At 47.7% G+C, this 22,283-nt stretch overlaps 5 protein-coding genes across 5 annotated transcripts; 1 reads left to right on the forward strand and 4 right to left on the reverse strand.

The window, feature by feature from the left end:
* Positions 1 to 1,999: 1,999 nt before the first annotated feature.
* On the reverse strand, positions 2,000 to 7,739 carry F5147DRAFT_688970 (uncharacterized protein). Its single transcript, XM_041436937.1, is given in 16 exon segments — positions 2,000 to 2,210; positions 2,242 to 2,244; positions 2,259 to 2,677; positions 2,730 to 2,889; positions 2,942 to 3,914; positions 3,969 to 4,223; positions 4,276 to 4,451; positions 4,500 to 4,871; positions 4,920 to 5,123; positions 5,176 to 5,265; positions 5,316 to 5,356; positions 5,403 to 6,973; positions 7,018 to 7,201; positions 7,257 to 7,330; positions 7,388 to 7,484; positions 7,538 to 7,739. 14 exon segments carry the CDS (start codon positions 7,557 to 7,559, stop codon positions 2,475 to 2,477), a joined length of 4,422 nt encoding a protein of 1,473 aa, XP_041294145.1. The 5' UTR covers positions 7,560 to 7,739; the 3' UTR covers positions 2,000 to 2,210; positions 2,242 to 2,244; positions 2,259 to 2,474.
* A 2,513-nt stretch (positions 7,740 to 10,252) lies between these two features.
* F5147DRAFT_128658 (uncharacterized protein) lies at positions 10,253 to 12,563 on the reverse strand. The gene is made up of 6 exons (XM_041428175.1): positions 11,762 to 12,563; positions 11,673 to 11,714; positions 11,580 to 11,621; positions 11,460 to 11,522; positions 11,344 to 11,411; positions 10,253 to 11,292 (listed from the first exon to the last, which is right to left on the reverse strand). The coding sequence occupies exons 1-6, from the start codon at positions 12,305 to 12,307 to the stop codon at positions 10,455 to 10,457; spliced, it is 1,599 nt and encodes a 532-aa protein (XP_041294146.1). The 5' UTR covers positions 12,308 to 12,563; the 3' UTR covers positions 10,253 to 10,454.
* Positions 12,564 to 12,711: 148 nt separating this feature from the next.
* F5147DRAFT_688979 (argininosuccinate synthetase) lies at positions 12,712 to 14,572 on the forward strand (the record flags this gene model as incomplete). Its single annotated transcript, XM_041436938.1, has 9 exons — positions 12,712 to 12,763; positions 12,823 to 12,902; positions 12,961 to 13,020; positions 13,074 to 13,139; positions 13,188 to 13,270; positions 13,328 to 13,437; positions 13,490 to 14,145; positions 14,194 to 14,294; positions 14,345 to 14,572. 9 exons carry the CDS (start codon positions 12,712 to 12,714, stop codon positions 14,415 to 14,417), a joined length of 1,281 nt encoding a protein of 426 aa, XP_041294147.1. The 3' UTR covers positions 14,418 to 14,572.
* A 641-nt stretch (positions 14,573 to 15,213) lies between these two features.
* F5147DRAFT_688987 (laccase) lies at positions 15,214 to 17,761 on the reverse strand. Its single transcript, XM_041436939.1, has 13 exons — positions 17,527 to 17,761; positions 17,420 to 17,471; positions 17,305 to 17,373; positions 17,123 to 17,253; positions 17,039 to 17,067; positions 16,912 to 16,986; positions 16,831 to 16,858; positions 16,042 to 16,777; positions 15,972 to 15,992; positions 15,770 to 15,921; positions 15,690 to 15,713; positions 15,577 to 15,641; positions 15,214 to 15,527 (listed from the first exon to the last, which is right to left on the reverse strand). The coding sequence occupies exons 1-13, from the start codon at positions 17,709 to 17,711 to the stop codon at positions 15,454 to 15,456; spliced, it is 1,641 nt and encodes a 546-aa protein (XP_041294148.1). The 5' UTR covers positions 17,712 to 17,761; the 3' UTR covers positions 15,214 to 15,453.
* Positions 17,762 to 21,783: 4,022 nt separating this feature from the next.
* On the reverse strand, positions 21,784 to 21,966 carry F5147DRAFT_689007 (uncharacterized protein; the record flags this gene model as incomplete). Its single annotated transcript, XM_041436940.1, has 1 exon — positions 21,784 to 21,966. Exon 1 carries the CDS (start codon positions 21,944 to 21,946, stop codon positions 21,785 to 21,787), a length of 162 nt encoding a protein of 53 aa, XP_041294149.1. The 5' UTR covers positions 21,947 to 21,966.
* Positions 21,967 to 22,283: the final 317 nt, after the last annotated feature.

Below are 22,283 nucleotides of genomic sequence, written 5' to 3' on the forward strand. Positions count from 1 at the left end.
CTAGATGCCAAGCCATTTGATCACACAACCAGGTTCGATCTACAGGACCATATGCATGCACTTACTACCATGACGGATCATAGTAAAATACAAAGTTTGCTCTATTAAGCTTTGGCTAACCTTTGTATAGATCCCGGTCGATCGACACCCTCCTACTAAGCTTCAGACCATTCTATAGCCAAGTTGATCTCCATTCACGCCAAGCCCGCGCCCATACCATATGGGTGGCTTTCTGTTATACCTTTGTATCTGATAGGTGCTGATAGATCTTGCTAGGGTCCCTTAAGATGTTTGTCCCGTAAATGATTTACTGCGGGGTGAATTATTATCCTTCACGGGAGTGAAGTAATATGTCTTGATCAAGAACAGCGAATAGCATTCGCTTCGACAATCATGAAGCAAGCTTTAACTTTAGTCCCCCAACAAAGCTACTCGTGATTTAAGATAAGTACTACGTTACCAAAGTCTTACTAGCACCGCCCTTCGCATGTCAAAGGCACTTCCATGACATTTCCGAGAACACCTGCAAGTTTCCGAAGTGTTTTCACATCCGATGCGATCTGAGGTAACGTATCTCGTCGAGCAGGTGGGGAGTGTTCGAACAGATTGAAATTCAACGCCCACGCACAGCACGATGATATGTCAGGATGGACTTGAATCGAAGGTCGTAAGAGAAGGCCAAAGGCCGTGTTTATCAGTCGGAATCAATACTGTTGTAACTTCTTAAAGACGGTGTCAGTATAAAGCCAGTGCAGTGTCATAATACGGTCACTTATTCCCAGTCTGTGGGCTCTGCGCAGAGTCCAGACTCATCATAATATTACTTACTTTAGCATATTCCACCCTCAGGTCGTCATGACTGTTGATGAATAAAAAAAATATATAACTTACCAATTCTTCGGTCTTCGGAATCCTCGCGAAGTAGACGCGTTTGTGGTGTCGGTTGCTCGGGATCCAGACGGGGTTTGCACCACTTCCTTAACCAACATGGCCGCTCGGCCCCAATCCTCGATTTCCCGGTGCGTGGGCACAATGACAAGAATATCGACGCCGCTCCGCGCATATTCGCGGCTACGCGTTCCTTCTCGTTACATCTCTCGATCCCACGTCACGGTGAGGAGATTGACTCACTAATCACACGTTCTTTGTGTGATCCAGCCTGGATTCTGGAAGGTCCCGAGAAGTATTACCTAGCTTTAAAGTCTAACCTTGTCTGTTAATTTAATCCACACAGCGTGCAGGGCCGCTCGCGGCAGAGTCCGCTACGGGTCGCAGTCTGTAAACACAATCAAACTTGATTCATTGAGTATGAAGATACGCACATGACTTTTTCTGGAGTGATTTGATATGTTTTTCAATGTGCGACGAAGCCGTCTTATCTTCGACCCAGCTTCAAAACTGACTCCATTTGCCTTGAGTGACCGTTCCAAAGGGCGTCGTTTCGTGGTCGTTAACATAGCTGTCAAGAACGGGAATAGGCCGTGCTTTCGAGAACATTGACGTACAAAGTCACAACCTTCAAACGAGTGAGAACCAGAGTCCTGTACAGCATGATAAGAAATAGACTCCCGCAAATTCTCCACGGACGAGTCAATGTCTACCAAAAATCCACAAGCAACCGCTAACGCATTCAGAGCTGGTTTGCATAGCCATCAAAAAAAATTGTTCACAGTATGATCATTTGTGCGCTAGTACAGGTGAACACAACGGAGACGAGCGAGATAGACCGCCTGGGCAACGTTAGAATAATCCGCTTGGGCAGCTGAAACACCTTCTCCGTCTGTAACAACAAGCACAGAAGATGTTTTTCTTTGTAAAATCAGAATGATACCATGTAAAAACGATAAATGCACGTACCTTCAGACTGGGAAATGCAACTGTGGCCAGCAGAAAGCTGGGCGGCGATGTTGAGCTTTCTTGTGATTGGCTCACATTTTTTTTGTGCCAGAATCGATTCCGACGGCCTTCGGAATTGGATGCACTCAGGGATAAAACATCCGTCGGAAATGCTACCGACCATCAATGATTGGCAGGCGCACCAGGCCAGAAGTGGACTTCATTATGATTGGTGACCAACGCGAATTGTGCAAGAGACAAGGATACAGTTGATTCAAGACTCGAGTCGTTGACATGGATAGCAACAGGAAGCCTATCAGCAAGGATTTTGGAACAAGTGGAAGACATGGTCGAGCGACGCGAGTATTATTTGGCATCTGCGCGCTCCGTCAGCTTTGTTAGGACTGTGCGAACGAACTCACCAGAACAGAAGAATATAGGGCCGGAGGGTATTTCTAAAAATGAGGCTTTTACGGCGATGACACCTACTGCCGTAGCAGGATTTCGGACTCCTGTCACCCCTGTTTTCTGGCCGACATACTCGTCCAGATCGACTAGTCAACATGGAAAAAAACATACATTATTATACATCAGCTATGATGTCTACGTACGCTCTTGGATAATAGACCTAAGCAGTCCTAAGCGGTCCCTTCACCTTCCGCCTCTCCTTTTTGTGCATTCGTTTCGCTTGTCGCAACAGGCTCGAGATTCTGTAATCGCATTTCCACCAAGAACTCTTTATCCCTGATTGCCTGTGACCAGGAGGACAACAACCTCAACGTAGCCATTGATGCCCGATAGAGGCCTACCGTGGCAAACATGCCTGGATAGGCATGCATAACTGTAGAAAGCGAGTAAGACACTTGCGGCGTAATCGAAATACAGCAACTTACACATGAATTTAGGACTTAACGGCAGATCGAAGAATTTCCGTAGGCCCCACACTGCGGCAGCAGGGAGGACTAGCATACCAAGTAACCCAACAATGAGCGGAATGATTACTTCTTTCGTTGCTTGTTTGGGGTCTGGATGTGTCCAGCCGTTGTTGATGATCTATAGTGACTAGTTAGTAGGCTCGCCCTGCCAGCAATCAATTTTGACCAACCGTAACCACTCCGCGCCCAACATCAAATTGAGGCCGCCGGTTGATACGCATAAAGATCTTGCCATACACAAGACCGAGGGCCCACATGTCAACAATACGGATGTGAATGACCAGCGTTGGGTTAAGAGTCAGACGAACTGGCATGACGATGTACATATCAATGACGAGTGCGAAGAGAATGGGGATAATGATGCCCAAAAAGATCCCCATGTAAGCAATTTTGGATAGCCAAAGGAGGCTCCGCTTCACGAAGAAGACTGCAAACTCAGCTCTTGGCCCATCGCCACCTCTTCGCTGTCTGCGTTTGTCCATGCGTTCCACAGTTTTGGCCACGAGATAGCAAGCCCAAAGAAGGTAGAGCCCTGCGAGGAAGGAGTAGCCATCATGTAGCTCTTTCGATGTGAACAGACAGAAGAAGTGACGACCCAGTTGCATGGGTACTGCAATAAAGATAGCAGCCAACACGGCAACGATGACCCACACAGAGGTAATGAAGCCGAATATTCTAAATCGAAAGCCAGGCGGGAAGTATACGATGAGATAATCGTTCTTGATGTCACGTTTGGCCTTTGCAGCTTCTGCATCTTGCGCCGCTACGAGCTCTTCTGCTGCAGGATTGGCGGGGGTGCCATCCTCCAGCACTTCCGCAGTGGCACGCATATCCTTCGGAAGGGCGATGTTGTCACTTGCGGGCACACGACGAAAGGTCCCATCGGACGTTTTGCTAGCAGACTCTATGTCGCTCAATGACCTGCGGAGGAAAGGAATCCAACCGTCAAACTGTGCCGTGAATTCTTCGTCCGAGTGGCGTTCGCCAAACATGTAAGATGTCAGACGCAACCTTGCTGCTACCAGCTTCCAGATACGGACGGCCCAACGATGGAAGAATTTTCTTGGCCTGAGGTAGCGCATTGTGTATGGCAGAGCAAACTGTAGGAAAATAAGATCTACGGGGACAGTGGATATTGGTTCGCTGGGTGACAATGTCAGAAAAAAGTTGGAGATCACTTGCTAGGTAATTTCTCACCGCGTCTTCCACCGAAGAGGGAAAATAGACCTGTTACCAACGAAAAGTAGTACAGCAAGAGTTGCCACTCCACACGCGACCACCATGGCGTACATGAAAGCGCTGATGAGGAGTTTGCGGAACTGAGTGAATGTGGGCCTATCTAGGATGTCACGGATTGGGTGGAAGTTTTGATCTTGAGGATCCTTAATGAACCACATGGCTCCGGGGCGCATGATGTTCCGACATCCGGCCAAGAGAATGGCAAACTGGTACCTAAAGAAAAAGTTAGTCTACCGAATCTACTGAGACTATCTTGTTGACTCACATGAACATGGTCCCGGCAACCCAGTGATAGAACATCGCCGTCAATGGAGCTTGAGTGAAAAAGGCAGCACGTGACTCGAGGGAGGCTTCAGGAAAGACCCAAACTGTACAAATGTCGAGCATGATGCCACATCCCAAGGGAAATATCACGAGCTCGATAACAATGAACATGGCCACCTATGAAAGATAAGCATGAATCGAAAATCGCAGTGTGGGAGACATTACTTTGACCACTAGGAGCTGCTGTCGGACTGCACTCCGGATAGCTCGTCCCGCACTTCTTGCGTTCCCAACAGTGAACACGTTTAGGTAAATAGCAAGAAGGACACCAACTACGCCGTAGCCAAGTATGATAGCGAATACCTTTTCGCGGGTGCCTTGTCCCATGGTCAGGTTGACCCACGAAGCCTGCAGTTGCTCGGAGGTAGTCCGAACCTCGCGGCCCAGAGTTGCAAAATATGGTTCCAAGTACCGTACGATTACCGAGTCACTTTCCAAGAAGCTTTCAAGACGTTGTGACAACGAAATGGCAGGGGAAGGCGAGGGTGTCTGCAAGGATGCGACAACATTGTCCCACACAGTTGTGATCTTCGATATCTGTAAACATAAATGAGAGAATTCTTTCAGTAAACCCAACTCAATTACCGTCCACTCGAGAATGGCGTCAGAGGTGACTTTCTGTCTGGTGAGGAGGAGCAGAATATTCAAGACTAGGCGAATGGACCAATACAAGCCAGGGAAGACGAAGAGGCCAAGAATGACTGTTACAAAATCCACAATGGGATCTGTGATAACTCTCATAGCTCGAATCGGGAGATCCAGAATATACAGTGCCCGTGGAGGATCGAGCTGAATAAAATGTGTGAGTACTTGTTGACCACTAACCACTAGTACATCCTACCGATAATAGAGCGGTTGTCTTTCCAAAGGTAAATGGAAGCCATATACCGAAGCCAATCGCTGTATCAAGAACGAAAACCATGAGGACCGCCTGTATTCTGTCCGTTAAGTAACCAGACATCGATCAAATTCGAGACAAACGTTTTGAAAGACTCCGAGGATAGGTCCCCTCAGTCCAATTGCTGCAGGATATCAGCATACTTCGTGCGATAAGGAAGATGGTCAGACCTTCCATAGCTCCGTCCAAATCATCCTCGACTCCCGGTTCTAGATCATCCATGTCACCAGGCTGGTTCAGTACAACTTGAATTTGGGGAGGGGCAGCGACGTTCTCATCGCGAGGGTTGATCAAATCGTCGCCATCGCCGTCCTCGTCCTCGTCGTCTTCATCATCCAACACCCGATCAATCTCGGCTGCAGGTGCCTGTGCAGGAATATCATCCTCCTCCCCCTCGTCGTCGTCTTCCTCATCATTCTCTTCGAGAAGCGTGTCTGGTATGGTGGCAATAGAAGTTTGATCCTGCGCATCAGATGGAAGAGGTAAGTCGGGGCTAGCCGACTCCGGATCACGAAAGAAGCTTTCCAATTCTTCTTCGAGTTCTTCTTTTGAGCGTTCGCCGCCATCAAAGTACCCCGATGGCCCAGATGATGATGGTCCAGCCTCCAGCTCTTCTGGCGCGAGATACATTGCGAGACTCGGTGAAGATGGTGGTAGCGCTGGACTTGGCTGAAACTTGTTAGGCGTCGTACCCTCCGCGAAAACAGTAGAGTTTGCCATGGGAGGTCGTCGTAGAGGAGTGCCAATATTGACATGAAGTGCAGGTGTCATTGAAGGGGAGACAGACGAAGAAGTTGGTTGCGAGTCAATGTGGAAGTCTGCATCCCAGGGATACCTATCATTGAAAGTTGATGGGCCGATGACGGGATCACTACTCCTAGAAGGTTCTGGGAAATTCGAGCTGATGGAGCTAGAAGCCCTGAAAGTAAAGGGGAATGTCAACGCCTCCCCTCCATTGAGCGAAGTAGAGGGTTGAACGTCTTGACTATCAGCCGTCTCATGAGTCGTACTCTCGTCTTCCTCGGTGTGAATCCTCCTGCGGATACGACGTTGGGAATGAAGTTCGGATGACCCTTCTCCGGTATCATCGGCTTCTTCCGCCCTTTCCTTTCCTTTCCGAGAGTAACGATCTGGTTCATACGGTGGTGGCTGCTCTCGGGGGACTTGGGGAAGTTGAGGGGGTGACTCAAGAGGAAAAGGAAGTCTGTCGAGAGGACGATTTCGAAGAGCCTGATGTCGGTCGATCTCCAATGGGTCACGCTGGTGTAGACCTTGCCTTTGGACGACACCGGGACCTCGGCGAGCACGCATAATTCTCCCTTGACGCCGTGCATCGAGAGCTGCCTCTCGAAGGGCATTACGGCCAAAATCATTCTCATCTGGAATATGTACGTTTGCAGGCTCTTCTACTGGAACTGCAGGGAGATCACCAGGTTGAGGGGGAGGATGTATTGCGCCGCCGTCTTCATCCTCAAAAACCCCCGGTCGAGCATTTTGCGAAATCCATTCCCTGAGAAGAAATATCGCAACAAATATTAAAACAATAAGGGAGGCAATGATTTGTCCGGCAAAAATGTCAGCAGATAGCATCGACCAGAATGGGCGATTAGAAACCCGTTGATATAGTGTGGCGTTGGAAGGGAGCCCGAGACCAGTAAAGGAGCCATTCAAAGAAGCGGTGGGACCGTTCATCCCAAAGAAATCAGCATATGGTCGACCACGACCACTTATCCACCATGCACTACACAGTGTGAGTTAAGGCCGCACAGAAGTTGTATAACTTACGTTGACTCGCCCATGGTGAAATAAACTCTCCATGTCCAAATGGTGATCCACGGTAGTACGGCAAGCCAGACGGTTCCAACCATAATAGCCCGCAGACCAAAAAGGATGGCAAACAAAGCCTGCTGAGCTAGACGGCGAAACAGGAGAAGTGGAGGAAGCGTGGAGGGCATATCAGCTGCATATACTAAGGGAAACAATAGTGTAAGTCAGTTCAACACATCGAGCAAAGCTGTATTCACCTTTCGTAAAGGAATATGGATGTTTGCAGACATCGCAGGTCTTCTTCTTGCTGTGTGATAACCATGTAGTCAAACTAGATAGAAGTGGTAAGTGAGGCTGTACGATAATCATTCCTTTGGATTCTACTGACCAGTCTTGATGGATATACCGTATGGTGCCAGAGCATTTACAGGGATAAAAGAGCGGCTGATCCAAATCGCTAGGCGCGCTGCAGATTCGACATGTGTCTAAGAGGTAAAAGGTTAGCTCTAGCTCAAAAGTGATCCAACTATAGGTATACCTTGCTCCTCTGCCTCCTGCATGCGTATGACTCGTGTTGACAGACCCGAATTCTAAGTCTGAGTGGCTCCACGAGCGTCAGAAACAGGTTGTGTCAATTCCTTCAAAAATGCTGATTTGTGAACTCTTTTGACGACTCTTTGGTGCTATGTGGATGTCAAGCACTCGAGAGACGATGCTGACTGATAGTAAGGACGGAGAGTATAAACAAGTGCACTAAAGAGTACTGGCGGCCGGTCACTTTACTGGTCAAACCAAGCTTCGGCGTGGCCGAAAAACACCATGTTGGGAATGACGTATTAATAATGTGGCTGAGAACGTAGCTAGTGATCCGAACAGCAGAAAACTCCAACTGACAATAGAGCCACGAATGGATTCGCGGCCAGCTGCGTAGCTCTTTACCTTCTTCGTGAATGAATAATCCAAACGTCGAAAGTACATTTATTTTTTTCGATGCCAGAGATGAATTGATCTGTGTCAAGTGGCATCTGTGCCCAACATTAGTAGTCCCGGAGGGGCCGGACTCTTGGATAGAATAAACTGAGCCGTGGTCCAAGTTCATCGATCATCAGGCAAACCAGTTTCCTCAAAGATAAATACACAACCTGTGTCCTGTGTATATGCGCATCGGGAGAGCCTAGCTAAGCTTGCATCAACTGCATTTTTCAAGGCACATTGAATTACAATGGAGAAGGGCGACTTCGGGCAATGTACATACAAAGATGTCCTTCTCTCGGTGGCGATCATCTTACCGCTTACTTAAATGCAGTGAATCCTAGTGAATATTACACTGCATAGCGATCATACTGCAAATGTAATCATAGCCAAGACTTGCCTTCACCTTTGACTCGACCGGCGTAGTAGTCATATACGAAGTTTTGCAGCCTTCAAGCAAGCTATAAATGGTATTCATGTTGTTAACATCATCGTGTAAAGCATTGGGCGTGGTGAATACCAGACAGTCACAAAGAAGAGAGGTCCCCCCCCGGGACACAATCCAAGAAGGGTCATGTTGTTAGTCACCAGGGATAATACTGTGTCAAATAGGCGACAAGGGTTCCGAGAATGAAGATTTATGTAGACTCACTACCAGTCTATGTTTGTAAGGGATCAGCTGCCTTTCGGATGGGGAGAGGAGTACTAGTGAAAGCCCGAACTTGAGACAAAATTGGATGGTTCGAGCCTAGGATTTCTACGGAAAATCGATCAATAATCATCAATCACATACGTATTTCCAATGAGTAGTTGCCAGCAATTATAGATCGATGGTAGCAAGTGGCTGTTGTGCATTCCGGGTTAGGATGGTCATGTTTGTGTATCCTCGGAGTTTAGCCTGGGGATTTCGAGGTCTATCTTCATTTCCCGGTACTACGAACCTAGCGAACAGCGCAGCGTGCGCATTTAACAAGGTTCAACAATAATAGATCTTTCAGACCGCCGCGGTAAGGGTATATGTCCGTCGACATAGTAAGCCTTAAAAATAATTAGAACATAAAACGACGAACCAATTAGTAAGCGGGGCCGGTACATAAGTTCGGTGATGTTGATGATCCCTGCACCGACATGACGGCGCGCAAACTGTTCTATGGTTCAACGTTCAACTGCCGACGAGCCTCTGCTACCGATGGTGAGCATGGCTTGGGCCGTTTGGTTGAACCGGCACCTGATACCAACGTAATGGGTAAACCGTTTTTGGCCGAATGCAGCTTCACAACGAGCACAGACCCAGTTGTTATCTATGAAAAATATCAAGGTACAGAGGACAGTGACATAAAGAAGAATATCGTGGCACACATGGATAAGCAGCTATTGGCCGCCATCCCGCGAACATCATGAATTCAAATGGCCGACGTGTCAAGCAATTTGCAATCACAGGTTGTCCACGAAGGAGTCGGTGATGAATTGTGCCGGGTGATTATAGGTGATTGGCGGTAGTTGACAGTTCATCATCTACCCATGAGGTCGTGCTTCTGGCTGCAGCATGGGTGCTCTTCTGGAGATATTGCATTTGCAGGATCGCGTACATGGCATATAAGTCATTGTCAAAGCCTCAAAGGTCCGGGTAATAAGTACTCGCGTGCAACGGGAGAGCGTCGTCAACCTGATCAGAACCAAAAATCAGATATCAATGCGTGAGTCAGTCACCCGGACCCGCTTACTCGATCAGCAGAGTTAACTTCCAGGTACCCTCTACTAACAGCCTCGGAACTCGGCGAGTACTGAAAAAGAATGACCATAGCAATGGAAAAAAAGTCTTGGCGTTTCTGGCATTTTCTGTTGCAGATCTGGGGAAAAACTTCACCTTGAAAATCACGCGAATGGCGTGCACCGGGTCGTCATGATAGCCAGACGGTGGATGACAATAGTAATTTTGACACCCTCGGAGATATTGACTTTGTCACGGTGATAGGTGAAAGGACTATTGAACGATTCAAAAGGTTCTTCATCAAGTTAAGATACTAATAAGAGGGTCAGGACTCGCCGGTGGCAACTCTGCGAGTGTTTTGAAATGGGAGCAGTGCGCTCTGCTTCAGTGTTGGTGTCGAAGAACATTTGCAAGTGTTCCTGCACCGTCAGGTGGTTATTAGTGGTTCTTTCGACTTTCAGAGTTGCAGATCTGGAACTTACCATCGAATACAACACTATGATGATACTGTGATCAATGCATCGAGGATAACTTATACCCTTCGATGTCTGGAATGGATACCTGAGCGACTTAAGGTCCGATAAATCTATAGTCTACAATATTAATATTGTACGGAATTTCACAAATATAGTCTAAGTACACGATTGACCAAGGATTGACGGTCGAAAACATCTGCAAGCTGATCAGGACATCCACAGGGATAAGGATCTATGTACAAGGGCAATACAGGGGAGTCAAATATCTGATAGCTTGCTGAAGGGGTAGTGTAGTATTAGAAGTCAACGTCAGACTCTGCCACGTAATGTTCAGAGTCGCTGTCACTATAATCACACACATCATCCTCTGGGATGAGCCGATGTGCCTCATACTTCCCATTATTTTCAAGATGTATCATCCTCCAGCGCTCCGGGCGCTCATCCATGTCCTGCGTGACCCATTCAATGTACCTTGAACCATCTTCATCATCTGCGCTGAGGGAAATATTCCACCCGAGGAAGATGCGATTGTTGAGCTCGTCGTGCGCGATAAGTCCTTCATCATGTACATAGTACATGTCATATTCATGAAGCATAGCAAGCGTAGCACCGCGTCGAAGGACGTTGATGTCATTGTGGCTCAAATGGTCGAAGAGATAGTCCTCTTCGTCGATAATGGTTGCTGGTGGTTCCCACTGAGGTAAAGCGTAGTCGCCACCATATGTGTCTTCATCACTGCCCGTACCGTAACTGAAGACATCTTCATCAAGCCAATCGTCGTCTTCTTCGTCATCATCGTCGTCGTCATCGCTCCCATAGTCCTCTATTTCGTCGTCAGGCGGGAATAAACCTTCCCATGGATCCGTGTCAGCGGCAGGAGATCCAGTAGTGGATAATGAAGTATTGGGAGATGTTCCTCGAACCTTCAACAATGTGGATGCAATGGATTTGACGATGAAAACGGGAATAGGTCGATTACGAATATTACCACGACAGCATGGACAGGTCTTCTTTCGCAAAAGTAGGTAATCAGGGTCGTCGTCGTCGTCGTACATTTCATCGTCGCCGGGGGGTGCTTTCTTGAACCACTCTTGTAGACATGAAACACAAAGAACGTGGCCACATGGTGACAACCTAGAGGAATCATGAGTGACTTTCCATTAATGCGAGGAAATGCAGACTCACGCATATGGTTTGAGTAACAGCTCCATGCAAATTTGGCATTGAACACTCGTTTCGACATTATTGATAGCCTGAGTAAAAGTTCAAGGACATCGTGCGCACCGATTCCAAATACTCACATCTTCGGATTTCTTCACCTTGTTTTGTGCCTTGCTCACTTGACTTTCCGTCTCCTTCAATTTCTGCATGAACATGCTCGTGAATAGATTTATGGATTAATAGGTGGTGGACACACTGACCTTCTCATTTACACTTGCTTTCTGACGAAGCTCTTCAATTATCTATGAAACACACTGTAAACAAATCTGCTAAAGGAAAGCGCATATACGAACCTTATTCTGCTTCTTAATTGTCTTCTTATTGTCGAGAGCCACCTATGTCCTGGGTCAGACGCTGAGAGTCGTGAAGCGATTTCACTCACTTTCTTCCACGTTTCAATTTCTCGCTTGAGCTTAGCAAATTCAGCGGCTGCGAGCGGACCCTCGTATTCGAGGTGAAGGCCCACGAGCGCCTGCACACCCTCAGAATCGGATCCCGAGACCTTCGAAATCTGTCTGTAGGCCGAGTCTCTCGACTTGGACCTATCTTTCTTAGGCTTGTTCTCTACGGCAAGAGCCGACGCAGTAGCAGGGTGCTCCACTGCCTGGCGACCTTGCTGACGTGATTTAGACTTGTACTTGCGACCTCTCTCAAAATTGGTATCGTCCACTGGTGCAAGAAATGGCCTGCTATCGAAAGGTAGGGGAACTGTCGATTTCTTTTTCTTTCCTCCTTCGGGTTGAACAGGCTCAGATCTCTGCGCGGCAACTTGGAGGCGAGAATTCCACGCGTCCGGAGAGCGTGATTTCTTGCGTCGCTGACCATTTCTTGGATTTGGTGGTACATCTCCTGACGTAAGATTTGACCGACGATAACCGTTGTTACGCCGCGATGGACCTGGTGCACGTTCAAATCCCAGTGTATTCATATTGAGGTGGGATTCTGACAGCTGGAATAATAGTTAATGGTGATTATCCCGGCACCAGATGAGACTTATGTCCATACTATGATTAGTGATCAGATGAGCTATTGTTGGAAGGGCCAGCTATATATGCTGGCCTACGTTGTAGAAGAAGCTGTGGCCGAAGTGGTACAAAGGTGTTGGCCCAAGTGGCCTGTTAGGGTCGCCTTGTGACAGCCGAATGTCACAGTTATTGGAACGCCGCGGCTATTGAGGCAAGGGGGTGATACATTGTAAAAAAAGCGCGATTCATGATAACTCAGATTTAAAATCCTACATTTAAAAGGATGATCGATCTGCTAATCGCCTCCCGGGATTGACTTTACTAGCCATCTTTACTGTCCTTTAAAACTTTATCAACGCTTGCAATCATGTCACCCCCTGCACAAGGCCGTGTTTTGCTCGCATACTCTGGCGGTCTTGGTAAGTCGACTCTCCGCGTGTCTTGGCAAGGAGATCATAATAACCGTGAAGATCTGCAGACACCTCATGCATCCTGGCATGGCTGATCGAGCAGGGCTACGAAGTTTACGCTTTCATGGCTGATGTTGGTCAGGAAGAGGTACTAACATATACTAGTACTGCAAGGCTTGTGTTGTTATTAATCAACTGCTTGTCAGGACTTCGAAGCGGCTAGAAAGAAGGCACTCAGTGTTGGTGCAAAAAAATTCTTCTTGGAGGTTTGACATTCTTCTAGCAGTGTGGTAGTTGTTCATTGTTCCTTAAATTGCAGGACCTCAAACGCGAATTTGTAACACAGTTGATCTACCCTGCTGTGCAGGCAAACTGCATCTACGAGGTAATCACCGTCTTCGTGCATTTATTATGCGCTGATTGTTAAAAATAGAATGTATACCTACTTGGAACTTCTCTTGCTCGTCCTGTCATTGCTCGCGGCATGATGTCCATTGCAGCTAATGAAGGTTGCGAGTAAGCCTCTCCTTCATTTTTCACACTTCAGGTCAATGTTTAATGACCTTTTGTAAGCTATGTCTCACATGGCTGTACAGGTAAAGGGAATGATCAAGTTCGCTTTGAACTTGCCTTCTATGGTCTGAAGCCCGATATCAAGGTCATTGCCCCTTGGAGGCTTCCTGGTGATCCTGTTTCCCCAGCACAGCAACTTTTCGTTAAACATCTCATGTCCAGAGTTCTATAACCGCTTCCCTGGCCGCCAAGCACTCCTTGCATACGCGGCGGAGAAGCAAATTCCAGTGCAACAGACTGCCGCAAAACCGTGGTCAACTGATGAGAACCTCTTCCATATCTCTTACGAGGCAGGGATCCTCGAGGACCCGAACACCACACCACCAAATGACATGTGGAAGCTGACCGCAGCTCTCGAGGATGCACCAGCGGAGCCTGAGAATCTCTCAATCGAGTTCAAGGCTGGTCTCCCTGTAAAGGTTGTTATCGCAGACCAAACCCCTCTGACCGACGCCGTCGACATTTTCCTTGCACTCAATGCTGTCGCGAGGAAGCATGGTGTCGGTCGTATCGATATCGTCGAAAACCGTTTCATCGGCGTCAAGTCCCGCGGGTGTTATGAGTCACCTGGAGCCACTATTTTACGTGTCGCACATATGGACATTGAAGGTCTCACGCTCGACCGCAATGTTCGTGCTCTCCGTGACCAGTTCGTCACTATCGAACTGGGCCGCATTCTCTACAATGGTCACTTCTTCACCCCTGAGCGCGAGTTTGTTACTAGTGCCATTCCCGCAAGCCAGCGCACTGTCAACGGAACAGTGCGCTTGAAGCTCTACAAGGGCAATGTCGTTGTTGTCGGCCGTTACTCCGATGAGGTAATGAGTTTGAGTCATCCAATTTCATTTTGCTTATCCTCTTCCCAGGGTTTGTATGATGAGCATCAATCTTCCATGGACGAGCTCGGTGGTTTTGAGCCGACAGATACCACGGGTTTCATTCAAATTGAAAGCATCCGTATTAAAAAGTATATCTCCAGCTTACTTATCTTTTAACCTACTCACTTTTTCTTTCAAGGTGGGGTCAGGCTAATGCTCGCAAGGGCCAAGCTGGTGTTGAGCCGGAGGATGTTTATGGCTCCCGCATCTAATGAAATGTTCTGTACCAGATCTCAAGAACGGAAAAGAAATGTCGTGCTGATTGTAAACCGTGTACTTTTATTGTAATACATCTTACAATGTGCCGAAAGATACCTTGCATACTTGTACTCAAACCTTCACTGCATCGCGAACAAATCAATACTGCAAGTGCAATGACATAAAACATCGTCAGCTCCACAAAGACATTCGTTGTATCTTTTCACCACTTCCAGATAAGTATGTACTCTCAGACTCAGACTCACCTTTGCTAACTCCTGGTCCAATTAGTGTTTTTTTATCGTCCTCACTGGAATTCTGCACCGTATACGTAGCGGTGCAACATGGTGATCACCTCGGCGAACTTACACAACCCCGCATTTGACTATCAACCTACCATGGAATGAATAGTCCAAATCCTTGGATCACTGTGAGCAAGTATATTCGACACTAACCACAATTATCATGTGTCAGATACTGCATGATCAATCCCACGGATCAAGTTCTTGGGCTGGACCGCGCCCTCGTTTGACTGCGATACGGGCGATGCAGTGTGCAGTTCGCGAAGTGAAGAGCGCTCATGTTATCACATGTGAAGTGTACATATGCACCTGTCGGAATTGTGAGTCACTACCACTGAGGTAGCGTGGTTGTCAGTAGTTGACAGTTTGCCAAGAGAAAACCAGCTTCCGTAGCGACCTTAGACTCGTTGGTCGGACAATGGTTATGTCGTACTAGTAGCGTCTGATGAGCGCACTGCTGTGGGCACAGTCCGAGTGCAAGATCCAACGATCAGAAACGACCATATTAGGTCAATAGTTAACGTTTATCCCTAGAAACAGCACAGCTATACTGTATTACATGCCCCCGCCCCCACAACCTATGCAAATAAGTTACGAAATAAAAAGAAAGCAAATAAAACGTTGATCAATAAATCAATGTGATGTGAAAATATATGCAAATTTTTGCAGACTTGAAGCGGCAATCAAAAGAGGAATATACCTCGCAGAAGCGGTTGGAGAAAAATCTGGGCGCGAAGATAGCGCACGATCATGTGAGTATGCTCGTATTGAGGTGTGATGCAGTATATGGGTTGTCTGTAGGACACAAGGAGGCCCAAGTGTCTGGAAAGCCTAGTTAGCTTGTTCGGTTTAACTAGCACGGCACCCATACCTGGAAGACTCTCGCTGACGATGGGTAGTTGATTCCGAGCTTCAGCCATGACCGCTGCAAAGCCGCTAGAGAGAAGTCAGTGCATGGCTCAAATATCACCACCCCATACATACTTGTTCAGATGGAAGTCAACATGACTGGCAAACACATCATGAGAGGCGTATCGTAGAATATAACGAAAACACATGCTCACCAATGGAAGAACCATGGTCCAGCATTGTCCGTGACGAAACGGAAAGTAACATTATCCCCTACGGTCGTTCCCATACTTACGGTGTCTCTCCAGATTGGGTTAACGAAGTTCGGTGTACTGTTGCCTGCAACTCTGACAACGGCAAATTTGTGCTGTCCACTGTATTAGAATGGAGAACGACACAGAAAACGAAACGACGCACTCCATGAAGGTGCATAGGATGCTAGAAAGATGATTAGCAACAGGAGTGAAAAGTACCAGGATGGACTTACTGGACCGCCAGGAGCTGCACCCGTGTTGGGAATGGAAATCTCTACGACCTTGTTCGGGGGAAGCTCGTATACGCTTCCGCTCGGCAGCAAATCCGAAGGATGTTGAGCCCCGCTGAGCATTTGCAACAGGACCGGCATCGGAGGGTTATGGTACGAAACGTTGTTGATCGTGAAGAGGTTATTGACGTTACCGGCAAGTAAGTTGATGTTGATGTCTGCCTTGCCAATTCCAGGCACACCGGGAGCCGGAATGTTCATCAAGGATGCAAGCTTTGCTTCGTTGAATGACAAGACGGAGGGTCCAGGAGAGCTCGTAGGATCTTCCTCGGGCGCACCCTTGTACCTAAGGATGGCTTGGTTCAAGCCGCCTGTAAACGATTGATTTCCAAGGTTGGGTAGTACGCGAACCCAGTAATTAGCCACAGGCTGGTTCGCATGGACGACGACAGAGTAGCGCTGGCCAGCGAGCACCGGAAGCGAATCCACAGTCTCAGGGATAGTTTCGACGCCATCAGCTTCAATGATGGTCATGATATGGCCATCGATAGTGAGGTTATATGATGGGTCACAAGAAAGACCAAGGACGCGGAACCGGTAACGTTTGCCCTGCTCAACATTAATGACGGCAAGAGGTGACAGGGGTCCACCAGGGTAGCGCCCCAGACCATTGATGAGGGTAGAGTTGTTAGTGACGGGGCCGATGATCTTATTTAACACGGTCGTAGGATCGTGGTACCTAAGAAACTTGTAAAGACTTGTAATGCAAAAGGCTGACAAGCTAACTCGTACCAGTCGGAAATTGTCAGTATTGTGCTCTCTGTGCCAATACTGGTGAATGGTCGGTCTAAGCATGAAAGTAATAATACGAACCGTCATCTACATCATACAAATCTTTGTGTGGATCATCAGGGTCATATATGACAAGTGGTCCTCTAAGACCATCACCTGGACGTAAAGATGTGTAGCAAAGGTCGCGAAGATAATCAGGGGCACTCACAATACTGGGTGGAAAAATGCGAGTGATACCTATCGTACGAAATGCCTTAGCGAACCTCCTCTTTGAAAAATGGGGGACACGAACCAAAAAGTTCCCGTCTGGTTGGGTGCGCTAAATTGGTGGAGGAAAGAGCGATTTGGAGGGATCGGACATTGAGTGATGAACGAAGTGCCATCTGCCCAGTTCGTCTTCTGTTGGTGGATGCCATGCCAATGCTTTGAAGGGTATCAGAGACCTTACGATGGCAGAAAGAGTAAAGAACATACTATGCTCGTCGATAAAGGCATGTCTTTGTCCTGTAATTGGTTTACAACATTGATGCTAAAGTTGTCATTCTTCGAAATATTCAGTGTCAGACGTGAATAAAAAGCTTGCACAAACCTTCTGCGCCTTGATGAGAGGACCAGGAAAGATTCCTCCTGCGAGTGTAGCCCTGTACGAAAGGAGGATGAAGATATATAGGGGAAGATATAAGCGCATTAACTCACGACCGTTTAAAGCCGTCAGGTGCGATTACTCTGTTGGCGATAGTAAGGTCAGTGACAGGTCCAATAGTGGACGGGTGTGCGCTAGGCGGCGAATGCTGCAAGGGCTCAGAGTTAGATCTTGAAGTTACCGACATTGCATGTGATGAGGCAAGAAGACAGCCAGCGAGGACAGTGTGGAGAAACATTGTGACCAGGGTAATATAAACTATGCTGCCTAACACTGGCAGCCGCAGATGTGGGGATCAACTCGAAGGTAACGGGATAGACAAATCATGTGCCGACTACTTATATTTGTATCGGCCAACACTGAGCCTGTCACGGTGGTAGTGGCATTTTAAGTCGAGGAACAATCGGAGCCAAAGTTTGAGTCGCTAGACCACTTTGGATGCACGAAAAGATAAGCAGTGCACGTTGTGAAGTGGGATGTCCGGTCTTTCGTATAGGTTCAATAGTGGCTCCAGCGGATCAAATTCTCGGGTCCAAATCGAGTTGACAACAGGTGAAAGCAAGGTGAGGTACCGTGATTGAGACGACTGGAGATTTCACGCGATGATCTTCTTCATAAGACCGATACTGTAGGATAAACATTATGGTCGACTAGACAGTTAAATTTAGAACCTGAGTGACTAGCGGTTTGCTGTCCGCTTTTTCGGCAGACAAAAGCACATGCCGGGCATCAAATGAGGGAATGGACATTCAAGTTTGAAAGCCTTGGCAGGCCCTCTGATGAAGTTCTCCGTTGCTCGAAGCCGTTAGCTCTGACATGGCTGTAGTTGACAAGACTACTCACTAGCGAGGACTAGCATGAACCTACTACATATAGTAGTGCCGATCTAACTACCATGATGGTCAGGTGACTCGCCGCTCGGTTGCATCACAAAACTCATCAGTCAACTAGTCATCAATCAGCAGCCATTTGGCAGTGACAACCAATGATTCAAGTTCCTGGGGCAATGTTGAAAATCACTAAGTCCAACTCAACTATCAAGCAAAGAAAGGTCAAGGGGTACCCTCGGATCATCCTTTTGGCAGGGCGCCTAAACTTGAGTCGAGACTTTCAAGTTGTACTAGAACTGGCACCTCGTATATGGTGCCTAGCTAAGGGGCCGCCACTACTTTCTACTATGCTGTGCTCCAGCCTCCAGGCCGACGGCGGCGCACTAAACGGTATGTAGCTACTGAAAGTTACCGTGTCGTAGTTTCAAACTTATTACTCACATTGGTGTTTTCTCTCGAGCTCTCGCGTGTCCTGGACCTGGACGGACCCTCAACGGGTATTGAAGAACCGGATCCTTGTTTTATACTGGCGAACCAATGTTTTGGTGATTGCACTTGTTCTAATCTCGAAAGTACTCTAGTACAATTGCAACATATTATCATTGAAGTGCGCGGTGGGTATCTAAATGGTTGGTCGGTTCCATCATGGTTTGGCATCGCCTCGTTCCGACAAGTTTGCCGCACCAAACACCACAGGTCATCGTGATCGATAGCGCTCAATCACTTCTCTGCCGTCGATCTCGAAAACGGACTGGTAGGATCTTCCTCGAGCATTGCCCCATGTGAGAAGACATGTGCGATCGAGCGTCCACGTGAGTGAAATGTGATATGACCCCTGGGCCTGAAGCTTGAACTTTGCGATGCATTCCCTAGGAGATCCAGCCTGGATTGTAAATTTCGGTATTGCAATTGCAAGTTGGCCAGACGGCGAATACCGAAGAAGGTCTACATTTCCTAGCAGCTGCTAGATTTGAGTGCACTGCAGTATTGTGATCTCCATCGTGATGACGGCGAACCAATATTTGCCCACTATTCCATTTAGAGAAAAGTCCAGCAAGGACATATTCGAAAGTGACTGATCTTTGAAGTTGGCTTTGATGGGCTGAGTGTGGTGAACAGTTTTCCAGTTTCTCCATGCCACTGGACGATGCATCGATGAACCTCTCCCATCAGAACACCGCTTGCTATTGATGAATTGCTCGCCCCGTAATGCTACCGCCAAATGCCAATACCATACTGCTACTTCTTCAACATGACGTCTGCCTTCAAGTCATAGAGACGAAGCGTGTTGTCCTCCGAGCCCGTAATCATTCGTCTTTGATCGGGTAATATCGCAACTGCATTCATACGTTCTTCATGACCTTTAAACTCCCTTCGATGTGGTGTTTGGAATGAGCCGAGACATTTCACTGGAGGTTGATAGCACTGGGCACACTTGAGGTAGATTTTGGACAATGGACGGGTGTGATTAATGTGATTGTTCTCTCTGACTTAGCTGCGGAGCTGCATGTACTATTATGCATTCTAGTGACTGGCTCTGAGTTTCCATACTAGACGCCCAGGAAACGAGGCGGTTCGCCACTGTTGTAGAAAGAATGTCACACCCTGGAACGGGCACGGACTGCAAGAACCAAGGCCAGACCTCTATGGCGGAAGGCTACGGTTCTGTCTATCGAGGACAGACTACGACACGCGCGAGGGCTAACCGGCTACGAGCTAGGGCTTCTGCTACCGCGCCAGGACCCCTGCCACTCCAGACCTGTCTGACTGCCAGAGCGCCCCGTTCCACCGGCGCCTTTGAGTCTGCACCGTATACATGGGTCTGGCTTTTATCTCCACAGCTTCAAAAACTGCATCCCCTCCACCTATTCAATTATAATCATACAGCCACCATCCCCATGCGCTCGAATGCTATCCATCCTTGATGGCCGCATGAATATCATTGTTTCTCGTATCCAGCAGCTACTCCAGTATATCGCCATGTGACGTGCCCGAATGCATTTAATGATGTCCTATCCTCTCCGTCGACTCCCAAGATCTGCCTGCGCGTGTCTCAGGCGCCGTTTATACGTCACCTATGTCATGATATTTTCCAAAGATGTCCGTAGCCTTGCTGCCAGCGCTCTGCTCATCATCTTTCATCTGAGTCCCTGGCTCCGCCAACTTTCAGCCAACATGTTTCATCTTTCTGCTTCGCCAATCTGCTCCTAAAGCCATCCTCATTGGAATCCTGCATATACATGGTGCGACACGGTCATCATTGTTGCTATCTTCGGTGAGCTCACCACAGTCAAAACTATGCGAACCTTGCACGTACTAGGTATCGACCTGTCACTGCAGGTGTTTAGGAACGCTATCGATCATGCAATAAATGGAACCCAATCCTTCCTTGGACCCACGAACAACCAACTGCGTATCCCAACTTTGAAGTGGTCGTTTACACTGTACAGTACATCGACCTTCTCTAGTGCCTAACACTCTGACCCCAATCACCATGTGTCAGGTGCTGCGTTATCAATCCCGCAAATCCACTTGCAGCCAGTTGTTCTCAACACATTATACTATCTCCATCGTGAATTACAATTGGTGCATCCTGATGAGGACGAAACAATCATTGACATTTCTATATCGTAAATGTAGAATGAAGTGGCCCACACCAAAGCATTTCAATGCGTCCAATTATTGTCTCCACAGCTTCCAGAATGTATCCCATCGCATCCAATGGAGCAGCTGGTGATTCCCCGCGCTCGAAACTGACTGTTTATCTTGTATGACCGCATGAATTTCTCGTTGTTTTTGGTGTCGAGCAGCCACTCCAGCCCTCACCACGTCACTCGTTCGAACGCATACATATAGCTTATCACAATATCACCCCTTCGTCCCGTCAACTCTAAAGACCTGCTTGTACACCGCATGCAGCCGATCGAAGTTCTCCCTTCTGGCATCTCAAACTCGTTACCAATTATATCAAGGAGGAGCGCTTTTTTCCAGCGCTCTGCTTATGATTCATCTCTACTTCGAACTTCGCCCACCCCGGTCCAACTAGTTTCAGTCCTCTCGTTCGCCAATGCCATTATCGTAGGAATCCTGCACTACACAAGTACCAGTGCAACATGGTCGCCATCCTGAGTGTACTAGTGAGCCCTGACTATATATGCTACGCGAGCCCTGCATTCAAAGGATTCTTATCACATGTGATTGGGAATGTCATCTACCATGGAATCGATGGTCCCTAGCCTTACCTGGACCGCCGAGAAACCAATTGAGTTCATATCAGTTCTTTTACTAAAGCTCTCGCACCAATTATCATATATGATCTCCTTCGTGAATTAGTGCATGCTAATGAGGATGAAATGATGGAGTTTGCGAGGAGTTGCATAATGTTACTTTCAAGGTATGTATGATGTGTGATACCATGAAAATGTGATCCTCAATGTACACACGCAAACTGCTCGGAGATCATTGCTTTAAAAACATACAGTTACAATATGTCTAAGGTCTTGATATTCATAATCATAGTGTCAATCGAAACCGTGTCTTTGACCTGTGCAATGATATTATAGTCCGACGCGATCCTCTTGTATTCTCCAACGCGTTGCTGCGCTAGCAAAAGTGCGCTGAAAGCCTGCCCTAGGTGAACCATCAAACGCAATGATCGCGAGTAGGATTCCGAGTCAACTGACGAGTCCTCTTCTCCAGGTGATCCGCTGGACGACTCGTCAGTGTCGCCTAATGCAGACTCGGACTCGGACAAATCCCCTACGCTCTCCGCTTCGTCTGCAAAGTCAGGCAGCTCAAGGAGACGACGATCCCATGGACGGACAAGAAAGAATGTCTGCCGAGTGGGTCTTGCGCGCGAGAACTGAATGAGTGCCTCGTCCGTGGTGATCAGCAAGTCCCGAAGCCCATCTGCTTTCACTGCGTACGTGGAATGAGCGGCATGACCGCGCCTCCGTTTGACTTCCGTCACACGGAATGCA

This window comes from Suillus discolor (assembly GCF_016758755.1).
Source record: "Suillus discolor strain FC423 chromosome Unknown F5147scaffold_20, whole genome shotgun sequence".
NCBI classification, from domain to species: domain Eukaryota; kingdom Fungi; phylum Basidiomycota; class Agaricomycetes; order Boletales; family Suillaceae; genus Suillus; species Suillus discolor.